At 45.1% G+C, this 12,575-nt stretch overlaps 1 protein-coding gene across 1 annotated transcript in view; it reads left to right on the forward strand.

Moving 5' to 3' along the window:
* The first annotated feature begins 424 nt into the window (after positions 1–424).
* RNF11 (ring finger protein 11) overlaps positions 425–12,575 on the forward strand; it is a 33,204-nt gene continuing 21,053 nt past the window's right edge. The window contains exon 1 of the mRNA XM_069863105.1: positions 425–840. Within this exon, the coding sequence (XP_069719206.1) occupies positions 718–840 (123 nt within the window). The 5' untranslated portion in view covers positions 425–717. The remainder of the gene's footprint in view (positions 841–12,575) is intronic.

Here is a 12,575-nt window from a genome sequence, read left to right on the forward strand (position 1 = left end):
AGATGGTTTATCTCAGCATCTGCCAACCCCACAAAACGCCCGAAGGCGACCTTCAGAAACGCCAAAAGTGGCAGAAAAAAGTGCCTGTTCCCTGTTCGTTCTCCCCACTCGGGTCCCGGCGCCGGGCCCGCCGCCGCACCGCGAGGGGCCGGACCCCGACGTGCCCGGAACCCAAACAACAACAACAACGCGCGCCCGGGGGCGGAGCGCACCGGCGCCCACCATTTTGGGTGCTCGCGGGGGGGAAGAAAAGGAGGGAGCAGCCCCTCCACCCCACTCCTTAAGGGGCAGTAGCCGCGCGCGCGCCCTCCACCCCTTCCCACCCCGCCAACCCCCCCCCACCCCGCCCCACTTTGCTTCGCCCGGGCGCGGGGCGGGGGGCGTGGCCTGCGCGGGGGGCGTGGCGCGCGGCCCGGCCCGGTGCGCGCGGCGCCGGTGACCAGGAAGCAGAAGCGCGCCGGGCAGCCGCGGGGCGGGCGCGCCCTCCGAGCCCCGCTGCCCCTCGCCGCCCCCCCCTGCCCCGGCTCCAGGGGGTCGGGGCGGCCGCGGAGCCAAGCGGGAGGCGGTCGCGCCGCCGCTAAGCCGCTTAGGGCCGGGGCTGGCATGATCCTCCCCGGCGGGGCGGCTGCGCGCTGCGGCGGGGAGGCTGAGGAGCCGGCGGGGCGTCCCTGAGCCGGGGAGGGGGGGAGCCGCGCTCCCCGGGGCCGGCGGGGGGAGATGGGGAACTGCCTCAAGTCGCCCACCTCGGATGACATCTCGCTGCTCCACGAGTCCCAGTCGGACAGAGCCAGCTACGGGGACGGCGCCGAGCCGGATCAGGAGCCGCCGCCGCCATATCAGGTACGGCGGGGGGCGGGGAGCGGGGTCCTGGGATAAAGGGGGCCGAGGAGCGGGGGCAGCGGCGAGCGGAGCCTCGAGCGGGGTCCCGGGATAAAGGGGGCTAAGGAGAGGGAGCAGCGGGGAGCGGAGCCCCCGAGCTCGAAGTGGGGACGCCGGGACAAAAAGGGGGCGAGGAGGGGGGGTCCCTGGGGAGCGGAGCCCCGAGCGGGGGCGCTGGGATAAAAGGGGCCGAGGAACGGGGTCCCCGGGAAGCGACTCCCCGAGCTCGGCGCGGGGTCCCCGGGGTCAGAAGGGGTCCCGGAGCGGGTGCCCTGGGAGCGGGTGCCCCGGAGCGGGGTCCCGGCTCACGCGTCCCGGGGCGGGAGGAGCCGCGTCGTCCCTCGCAGCCGCTCGGGGGTCCCGGGGCAGGGGCCGCCGCTTTGTCCCGCGGTGACATCACCGTCTGGCGCTGCCCGGGCCTTCCCCGCCCCGGGCTGAGCCGCGTCGGGTCCCCGGTCGCTCCCCAGCGCGGTGGCTCCGCTTTCCCTCGGTCGCGGGGGGCGCCAGCAGGGAAGCGTTTCTCCTCGCTGGGACCTTTCTGCCTCCGAGAGGAGCCGCTCTCGATGATGAATCAACGAGGGGAGAAAAAGGCTGGGTGTTGCCTTGTCTCGCTTCCCTGAGAGCGGGGGATGACGGGGCTGTCGGGGGGTGATGAGCCCGCTCCTGGCCGCGTCTCGGGGGTGACGGGGGGAAGAGGAGCTGAACTTGAGGCCGCTCTTGTCTGCGCCTTGTGATTGTCCATCCCCAAATATAGAAATGTGTGTTGCCCTGAACTAGTCGTCTGCGGTGGTTCTGCACTAAATAATAACGATGCCTTTCGAGCGATCTAACTGCAGGCTTTATTCAGTTTTTAGAAGCATGTATGTTCCAGGTAAAGCTACAGAAATGGAAATCGGGACACAAATTCTGGAGGGGCGACTTGGGAGCTCTCAGTTTTCTAGGATGGGAGTCACTCAGTAGCTGCAGACCTTGACAATATAATTAACAAAATTGCAGGAAGTATTTAACCGGGCAGATGTGTAATCTACAAATGCTTTAAGAAGTTCAAGAATTACAGCCCTGATAGGAAGCCCTTTAAGTGCTGCAGAGCAGCCCTGGCTTGCCAGTGTGGGGCTGTTGGTGTTCTTTGGGTGCAGAAGCTTAGCATTAGAATGAATTTCCTGATGTAGGGAATTTTTTCCCAACTTCTAAACTATGTCTGCCGAAGTCCGATAAATAGAAAGTGCTTGGTGGCAGATTAAATTTTTTAAAGGTTGTGTTGTTCTAAATTAAGCCTGAATTGTCCATACGGTTTAGGGATGCATTGTATTTTTGTCAAACCAACATACAAGGTTTGACTGTTCATGCTGTTGCATTTACATCTGTGATTCTAGGAAGACCTGTGGAGGTGCTTTTTTCCCATTGAAAACAAGTTGTTAGTTCTTGAAAGAGTCTTGAATCAAGAGTAGGCGTTGGGCAAGCATTCTTGTGTGGATTTTGATGTAGATAAGTAGTCTTCTTTTGTCACTTTTTAATGTTTTCTTGGTGAAGAACTTCTGTAAGTGTGGATTGTTGACTGAAAAGATAGTAGACAGTAAAATAAATGAAGTTACAGATGTCTATTACTGAGTAGGTGCATTCATAGCAAAACTTCTCTTGCTTGAATAAAGCTGTGTAGTATCTGGTGATGTGCCCGGAGTTGCAAAGCTGTCTTGGACATCACCAGCCATCCTGGAAGCCCCTCCACTGATCCTGGCAGTTCTTAAAGCTGCACCTTAAGGTAGCGTTCTGTGTCTGGTATAGTCAGAATTCAAAGCTACTCTTTCCACTGATTTTGATCCACAGTGGTTTATGATTTAAAAAAAAACCAAGCCTTCCTTACCTATGATGTTGTGCAGCATTTCATAGAATCATTTCTTGCAGTTTGAGGTCGAGTGGATTTTTAATTTTGAATTGTTTGAGGTTTAGAAGATGCACAAGACGGACTCTGAAGGTGAAGAATTCTCTATGCGCAGTTATTACTGTTGTGCTGGTGATAGGTCTCACCTTTTCTTTTATCTTTCAGGTGGCAGCTTGGATTTGGTGTTACAAATGGGAATTAAGGAGTTTTGTCCTTGTGTGTGTGTGATAATTGTTTCTGTCACAGTATTTTAATCCGAATTTGTGTGCGTGTGAGAATATATAGACCTGAAGAAGTAAAGCAAGGAAAAGGACAGCATGGGTTTGAAAACTAGCTTGTGGTAACTAGCAGTGGGTGCAGGAAGCTGGGAGATGAACAATTTAAATCTAACTATTGAAATTTCAGCTGCAAAATGGACTTATTTTAGAAGAGAATGAAATCTGGTATGTTTGCTTCTCTTGCATTTGCAGCAATGATGTGTCAGCTTCCTGAACTGATCTTGCAGGGTATGCAAACTAGGAGAAGGAAGCTTGTTGGGTGAATATACACCGTTGTAGAAAGTGACTTCTGTGTCTTTTGTAATTAATGTCTCTCTTATTTTGACATGTAAAATGCCTTTTCCATCACAACAGGGTTGTGCAATAGCAATCTTGTTAAGCAGTAATTTTTATTTAGTGTTTATTTCTAACTGCAAAAAGGCACCCTCAATAATCATTGCAGTACTATGTGTCAAGTATCTTTTGTCAGTGTGTGCTGTTGAACCAGCTGTGAGAAATTCCAGCTTCCAAAAGTGAGATTAAAAATTGGATTGGCAGTATGGATGCATGCAGTAATGGGGAATATAACTTCCATTCAGAGGCTCTGCATATACCTGTGTCTGTTCTGTTTCTGTGGCACTACGTGGTACAAGCTACAGCAGAAAGCTTTGGCGAGGGGGCATCTTCTCAAACAAGTATCTGAATTAATGAGACAGTGGTCCATTAAAGCGTCAGATGTTTTCCAGTGCATCAAGCTTAGCAGCTAGCATGGGAAGTAATTCAAACAGCCAAAAAAAGAATGTGTGTGGTGGGGGAGAGGAAGTGATTTCGAGAGTGGACCAACACTTTCATAGGCAGACGCCAATTTTGGATGCCTCCATTTTAGAACCCAGAAATTACAACTGTTTTGCTAAGGGCTAAGCACATGCAACTGCATTTTTAACCAGTGAATCTGTCATTAGGAAAGAGTTAGCTTTGGTTTTGTTTTTTCTCAGGTCCTCAAAACTGAATATGCTTTCAAGTTTGTTTTCCTTTTCTGTGTATGACTTCTTTGCCATCTGTTGGCAATATGCCTTCTGCTGTTTTTCCATACAAGTTCACTATTTTTTCCAGCTTCTCTTACTTCTGGTGGTTCTTCTCAAAGCCTTTATTTTGCAGAACAGATGTGGCCCCTTTCTTAATCCTTGTTTCCCATTTATCTTCTTAAATAATTCCTTAATAGCTGCAGGAAATTTGCCAGTTTATTAAACTTTGGAATTTTATACAGTGAAGTATAGAATACATCTTTTCTCCTTAAGTTTCTAGACTGTGGACAAAATATACTGCAGTTTTCTAAAAAGGAATTATAGCACTTGCAAAATTACTAAGTGAAAAGCCTGAGAAATAAGCACAAATTCTTGGTATTGGTACTGAACTCATAGAAATGTGTTTGATGTGTTGATGTGGCAGGTAGACTAATGAAATATTAAGCCTTTTACCTGAAAAGATCCAAAGTGAGCTCTGGTACTTGGTACCACCCTGTGTTGTTTTACAGGCCCAAATAAAATGTTTCAGTTTATCTAGTGGACTTTTTCTTAAAAAATTTATTTGGAGGGATTAATCCGTTTGACCTGGATACTCCTTTGATTAGGCTGTGGGCACAAAATGAGATGACAGATCACAAACATGAGCTTAACCCAACGTTGTGCTCCCATAATCTTCCAAAAGCTGTTGGGCATAGCAGCTTTGGAAGGCACAATTTAGAATATCTCATGGCTTTTCTTAAACTGAACTGGGTGCAATAGCATCCTTGTGCCTCCAATGTTAACTGAGTGTCAGCTGTATGCATTGTAACCTCATCCCCATCCAGCTTTCTTGTTGTGCTGTGTTCCAGCTCTCCTCAGTTCAGTGAGGTGGCACAACAGCTTCTGATGACAGTGTCCTAGGTCCCTAGCAATTCACTCTCCAGCATCCCCTCTGCTTGAGCACAGTGCTGTAAATGCAGCCCTGGAGTGTTGCTTGTCCAAGATGCTGAAGAAGTCCCCAGTTTGAACAGTCAGAACATTTTCTTGAAATAGTCTGCTGCATTTCTGTGTTGGATGTATTTTGCTCCACAGAGAGACAAAGCTTTTATTATGGCTCCCATCAAGATATAAGTAATATATTACATTGGTGATCTCATACTGTGTTTTCAAAGGCATGGTAATTAATATGATTAAAATGCAAACCAAATTAGTTCTGATGTAGGAGTTGCACTCATTTATAGAACATCATACAAAATTTTATTGGGCTGCAAATGACATGATTTATCATCTGTGATTGCGAGCATTGTGCAAGAAGGAAGACTACAGTAGTATAACATGTTATAATTCCACATTGAGTGGTTTTACCAACAGTTCTGGTTTTGCACATGTTGGAACAGCATAGGAGGAGGCAGATGCAATGGGACAACGTTACATATTGAAAGGTGTCCATGGAAAAAAACAAATCAACTAGTAAATTTAATTTAATGTAAGAGAAAGGAGTATATTTAAAAATGGCCTATGCAGGTCTTGCCCTATTCACTGCTTGTCCTCCACATCTTGGTGATGATGTGAATGAATTACAGTTGCGTTTGTGGATGTGAACTGAAATACTGCTCCAGTCTGGTGGAAACTTCAAAGAGCTTCAAACAAGAGTGTCTCTTCGTGTTGCTGGCTGGTCCCTTCTGGCAGCACTGCCCTAGGTGTGGGTCAGCCTTAGGGATATACAGTTCATTTATCCAGACAGTAATGAAATATATATGTATATATTACTATATACTGAATGCTATTTTAATAGTAGTCAAGATTGTTCGGTTAGTGAACAATGTGCTATGATGTTTCTTACTGCTTCCATGTCTAAAGAACTTGGAGAACTTAACAAATTCTGTAGAGAATTGTATTGCTGGTAATTGGTGCTAGACAGAAAGTTTCCCAAGGGTGCTGAGTCTGACTTCCTTTCTAGATAACAGTTAGAACAAACTGTGCACCTGTATTTCCTGTTTTTAATGCATACTGGTTACAGCGCAGCCCGACAGGCTGGCTGGTTGGTGCCATCTTCCATTTTACTGGTCAAAAAGTCTGGAGGGCAAGGGGAGAAGAGAGGAGGGAATGCAAAGCTGAAAACAAAGGATACTAGATGGCATCACACAGCTAGGTAACTTTAATCTTGAAAATCATTCATAAACTATTTTCAGTGAGTTTTCAATGAGTATTCTAATGCATATTGGCTGAATATTGTAATTCTTTGCTTTAAATACAGTTTTTACTCTAATTGGTTATAAATATGTTAGACGTGGCTAGAGGAGGTGGGAAGGGGACGCTGGTGTTTGAGTTCTCTGTGTTACCTTCTTTCAATTATGAAAAGTAGAGTTGGTTTCTTGGCTCATTATTGTTGATTTGGCAATCGGTAAAGATTTGTTCCTAGCCATTCTGGCTGGAAGATTTTCCAAAAGGAATTTTGAAAAGAAGATATGTTTATAATCACAGTTGATAGAGTACTGCTTGCAGTTTTACATTGGGGTACTGCATTTGGTTCTGGAGTCCTTGGCAGAGGAAGGACATGGATCTGTTAGAGTAAGGCCAGAGAAGGCCACAAAGATCATCAGAGGGCTGGAGCACCTCCCATATGAGGACAGGCTGAGAGAGTTTGGGCTTGTTTAGCCTGGAGGAGGGAAGGCTCCAGGGAGACCTTATAGCAGCCTTCCAGTACTTAAAGGAGACTACGTGAAAGCTGAGGAGGGTCTCTTTATCAGGGAGTGCAGGGAAAGAGGAAAGATTGACATAACATATTGGGAAGAAATTTTTTCTTGTGTGGGTGGTGAGGCACTGGCGCAGGTTGCCCAGAGAAGTCTTGTAATCCCTATCCTTAAAGATGTCCAAGGCCAGGTTGGATGGGGCTTTGAGCAACCTGATCCAGTGGAAGGTGTCCCTGCCAGTGGCAGGAGAGGTTGGAACTGGATGATCTTTAAGGTCCTTTCCAACCCAACCCATTCTGTGCTTCTGTGAAATACCGTAAGTTGGATCAAGATGCTGTACAAGGTCCATTCTTGTCTTCCCATGCCCCTGTTCATCACTTCAAACAAAGGAAAGAAACGCTGCTTAATGAACACTTCTGCAGACCCTGGTAATGGTTGTAGCCAAACTGGTTGCAGAATGTAAGGTCAAGAAACTAAGAATAACACTGCTTATTTGTGATGGACTTGTGTTTTTCAGTCTTTGTGCTTATCCTTGTTACAGGACAATGTAACACGTCTCTGTGTGTCTCCCCATAGACACACAGAGAAACGTATTTATATTTTGAAGAGGTAATGGTCTGTGGGATAGACTGAAGCAAATCAGCTGTGACTTGTTTATGAGCTAATGAAACTGTTCCTAAGACACCAAAGAATTACAAAATGAGCAGGTTTTTAGGGATGTCATGGCTGAGTTAGAACAAAACCTCTTCAGGGGAAAAAGCTGAAGAGTCATTGTTCTTTGACTCTAAAAGGCAAAGCAAGCTTCAGTCTTGATTTAGACTGCAAGAAAAACTTGCCCTGACATTGTGAAGGTCTCAAGTGAAGCTGTGTCTTGCTTCCTAGGGGTAGGACGTGTATTTTGTAGAAGATGCTGTCTTTCTTGTTCTACCAGTCTCTTGGGGGACAGCCACAGCAGCGACCTGTCCAGCTTAGCTAGAGTCACTTGTAGCTTCATGGTGGATAAAACTGTCCTATGAACTTCAACAACAACAAAATCCCAACCCCAAAGCTAATCAAAACAAAACCCAACAAAAAAATGACTCTAGCAGCCCTAGTATAAGCCATAGTCATTCTTAGTTCAGTCCTCTATTTAGTTTGTAACTTCGAGCAAATCATTTAACTGATCTGTGCTTTAGTCCCCTCACTGTAAAATGAGGACTAAAGGAGTAATAAAGTTTCTTTGGTGCAGGCATGCTTAGTAATTTCATGTTTGTAAAGTCCATGATAATTTGATTTCAGTAAAATAATATGCGTCTGTTATAAAACAAAACTCTGTAGGAATTTGACTGCTGGAGAGAGAGAGTTTTATCAGAAGATCTGTAGATAAATCTCCTAAGTCTGTTTTGGAATCTGATAGTTCAGCATTTATTTGGCAGCTTGTGTTCCAGATGCTCAATTAGTAGAAAAGAAGGGGCCTTAGAGATAGTAGTAAGAAATCTTGCCTAATCAGGATGATGAATCTTTGTTATGTTGGGTAATTGTGCATTCTTTCAGGCAAGCCAACCCAAACACGCAATACTTCCCTCCCCAAAACCTAGGACCACCATGTGTTTAGGAAACTCTTAAGATTCCCGTTATGTACCACTAGTTCATTTCTGTGATGAACAGCTGTTGCTGGCTGTACATCTGGACTGTGGTTTCTGAACCACGGAGAATAAACTAGATTTATGTTTTGAAGAGATAATGATCTGTGGAATGGACTAAAGCAAATCAACTGTGACTTTCCTGTGAACTAATAAAACAATTTCCAAGAGACCTAACAGTTACAGAGAGTGGATTTTTTATTTACCAGTCCTCCACAAGAATCTGCCAGCCTCTCTTTTTCTCTTTAGTGAAGAAGAAAGTTGGAATACTGATGACATAAAAGCTGCTGGGCCATAATCCACAGGCAGTGACACGGACAAACAGCAGATATGTGCAGCAACTGGAGGAGGAGATAGAACAACCATCCTTTCAACCACAGTTGCGTCAGCCAGATCACAACCAGATAGTTTATTGCAACGGGCATTTCTGCTGATCCACCAGAATGCTTATGCATGCCTTCTGCTTCATGCACGTGCATGCACACATACCATCGTATCAAAGGCTGCACTGATTTTTGAGCTTTCTCATCCTATCTCTGTTTTTAGCCACTGGTTTAGTTTAGGTATTATGTAGACCTGAGGTGCCTGCGGGAGGACTGAAACTGTGGGAGGAATGAGAGAAACTGTGACTCAGGAAATTCAGATCCTCCCTTAGCCCCAGCATGCAGTGATGAGTGAGCAGGCTATTATCCCTGCAATACTGAAACCTGTTTAACCTTGATCATATTTTTTGGACACTGGAGAGACCTCTGTGTCCTCTTGTTTGCCTTTTCCCCACTCAGAGCCATTTGTATTTTTTAGCGGCATAGTTCCGAAGCAGTCCTTGTATGTAGTTCAGTGAACTCCAAGGCAAAATGCCCATGCAGGGACAACCTCATTGTCAGCCAAAGACAAATCCCTGCTTGCTGGCCATGCACAGTTTTGCAGAGCTTGGGATTGCAGCTAGTCCGTGTGCAATTAAGAGTTTGGACTGTGAAGAGAGGTCCTAGAAGCATCAAGGAAATGCCTGGTTTGTGAGTAATAAAACTTAATGAAGCCGTTTGAATAGCCAGTGGTTAGCTAAAAATCATTCAGTCAGTGCCATTTTGGGCAAAAGCAAAGAATCTGTGATCTTGCAGCCACAATTAATCCCATTATATTTACCAGATACTGCCAGTTTCTAGTTTTTGTCCAAACTGCGTTTAAAAAGAAGAAAGGTGAGACTAGACTATAACCCGGAAATACATCTACAACATAGCTATATAGATTCTGACAGTGGTTCTGCAGAGATGGTAAGGTTTCTCTTTAGTCCTCACCACCATTGCTCTGTATGGCTCTCTCAATGATTTGTATACAGGCTTTAGCCAGAAGGAAATGGAACAATATTTATCTGACTTTATTTATTCCCGTAAGATGCGTCTTGCTGGTGAGGGATACAAATCTCCTATGACTCAGTGTGTGAATGCTGCAGAATTGGATGAAGCTAGATGCTCTTGCCCCAGAGCTGCAGGAGACTTATCTAAGAGATCAAAGTGCATCAGATTCCATTATTTCAGTATCTATGGGACAGTATTATGCATGACTGCTCTGGGATGATGACTGTCTGACTTTTATTCATTGTTGTAATGAAATCTAGATACAGAGTTTGTTCTGTGCATGGAATGTTAATCACACCATTTTTATTAATACTGTTGTCAAAATCTGTAATTCAGACATCGTGTAATTTGGCGGTACAGATTAAGACTGGTATTTGCTTTGCCTGAATAAATTAGTTTTACTTAAAGTTTGGAAAGAGAAGTGGTTGCTGTCAGGTTTTGAGCAAACAGGTGCAAGCATTGCCTGACTACAGATGTGCTAGACTGGTTTGGACTATGCTGTTGCTTAACAGAAAGCGGTTAACTCCTGTATGCAGTGCAAACTGTATAAAAGGCTCTGAATTCAGATTTAGTTAAAATAACTGAAAATAATATTTTAACACCCATGGACTCTATTTAAGCCTCTGTAATAATACTCGCTTAATTGCCATTGCCAATTGCTGATGTGTTGGGATTTCTCTTGGTGGTTTTCTGTTTAGGTATTATGATCTGTATTGCAGCTGCATCTGTTTATCTTCAATTTAGCTTATGATATATGACTAAGTCATTGCTTTAGCATCTGCTTCCCAGAATTCTGTAATGTTCTGTCTATACATTTGGAGACCTTGAGGCAGTTGCGGATTGTCCCATGGAGAGTGACATCCTTGAAAGTACATTACCCTTTTTGGAAGGAAACAATGTCGCTTTTAAGTTTCAAGCAAAAATAATTAATTTAATTTAACTGTTAATTCTTCTGTAGGTTAGTGCTTTTTCGCCTCTTAGTTCGTGGGTCTCTGAGGCTCTGTGGGCTGTTTTTACAGTGCTTGCAAGAGCTAATGAAATTCTATCTGTAGTCACTAAAGTAAGAACACAGGTCCACAGCTCTACTTGACAATTTTTAGGGATCTGCAGTTCGGAAACTAGAAGAGCATTGCCTAAGTCTGTCCTGAGCCAAGACAATTTCTGTGCCAGCCCCGAAGGAGGCAAACTTCTTTAGCTGATGGCATCTGTGTGATGCTGCAGTGGTTGTGATGGCTAGGTCCCCTTGGGCGGCTGGAATGAGTTGGATAATGGCCTTTGGCCCAAACCTGAGCCAGATGCTCAGTTGCTTTCTCACCCCACTCTTGACTGGAAGTAGTAGTGTGGCAGTTAATCTATCCAAGTGGATTCACAAGGTATCGCATCTGGAGCTCTACTAGGTTTTATATAATCCTTCCAGCCAGTCATCTATAGGAACTGAAAGTGAGGTGCAAGGAGAGATTTTGCATCATGTCTGAATATAGACAAAGTTGTCTGGAATTTCTAAGAACTGAAGCTGTGTTTATTTTGCTGTGTGGCTAAACTACTGAAAGTAAGTTTAGCAAAGAATGCTCACTCCTTTTGTGTATATATAATGGGTTTCTTTGTTTACAGGAGATGGAGTCAGGTATTCAGAGACACAGTGTTTAATGACTAGTTAGTTCTAGTTTTAAAAGTCCTCTACAAAAGAAAGTACTGTCCAAACAAAATTTTATATTCCAAGTGTAGTCTTTGTTTTTCTCTATAAGCTGCGTTCTTGTTCAATGAGTAACCTGTCATTTCCTACCTTGCAGAAGAAGCAAGATGACCTAGATCCAGAGCTTCCTGGGGAAGAGTTCACTTCACCCTATATATAGCATCTCCTGAAGTGTCTTCATGTAGCTGTCACCTACTCTGAGCTGGTAAACTGAGGAGAAAAGGGCTATAGCTTTAGGCTGAGGTAGGAAAGAAGGGTGTTTTTAGCCTTCCTCTTTTTCTGGGATCTGTTAACTACATCTTGCACACATGCTACTCTCTGAATTCTGGTGTGGTGAAGGCCAGACTTCCAGACTCCCAGCTGCAACATGCAGAACTTCATGTCTCTGTATTTCCTCAACATGCTGTGGCAGAATAATGACCAATTGCCTCCTGGCTAATGAGTGAATTAGATCACGCCTTTGTGTTGGCAGGAATTCTGCAGTGGACTCTGAACCTGATATCCTGGGGTCAGTGTGTTCTTTGCTCTGGTCAGATCACACAGATGGAGATTCCTCCAAGCAGTACTGCTGATGTGGTGGTATTTTTATGGGAAAGCAAAACCTGTGAAAATGGTAGTAACAGATGTTACCGAACAGACTGTTGGTGTTGAGGGATCAGACAAACGTTTCTACCTCAGAACTACAAGTCAAAAGATGAAGAGTATTGTAGGCTGAGAGAAATTTGTCCCTCCCCTTGTCAGTGTAAGGCATTCTTTTAAAAATGTATGGGAGTTTATCTGAATCAGTGCACTAGTAACTTGAGCTATATGGGCTTCTGCAGCCTTTCTGGGGAGAGAAGGTTACTTCCCGTGTCCCTGAAGAAAATGCCACTATCTAATTCTGCACATACTCCTTTACTGGAACGTCCACCCCACCAGGGGCAAGTGTTAGTGGAACCTGTCAGTGCCTCTGTGTTGGAGTGTGTACCTCTGGAACGTGGGAAAATAGCATCTGTGTTTGTTTAACTTGATTGGAGGCAGGATTCTGCTCCAGCACTTAGAAGTAATGGCTCTGACAGATGCTGCTTGGAAGTCTTGGGGTCTAGCTCTGTGTTCAGTGGACCATGAGCTGAAACTAGGCAAAAATGTGGCATGCCTCAGGATCTGCATTGTGTGTGTCCATGTTTCTGGTGCAGGGAGGTCTGCTAGCCATC

This window comes from Phaenicophaeus curvirostris, chromosome 8 (genome assembly GCF_032191515.1).
Source record: "Phaenicophaeus curvirostris isolate KB17595 chromosome 8, BPBGC_Pcur_1.0, whole genome shotgun sequence".
NCBI classification, from domain to species: domain Eukaryota; kingdom Metazoa; phylum Chordata; class Aves; order Cuculiformes; family Cuculidae; genus Phaenicophaeus; species Phaenicophaeus curvirostris.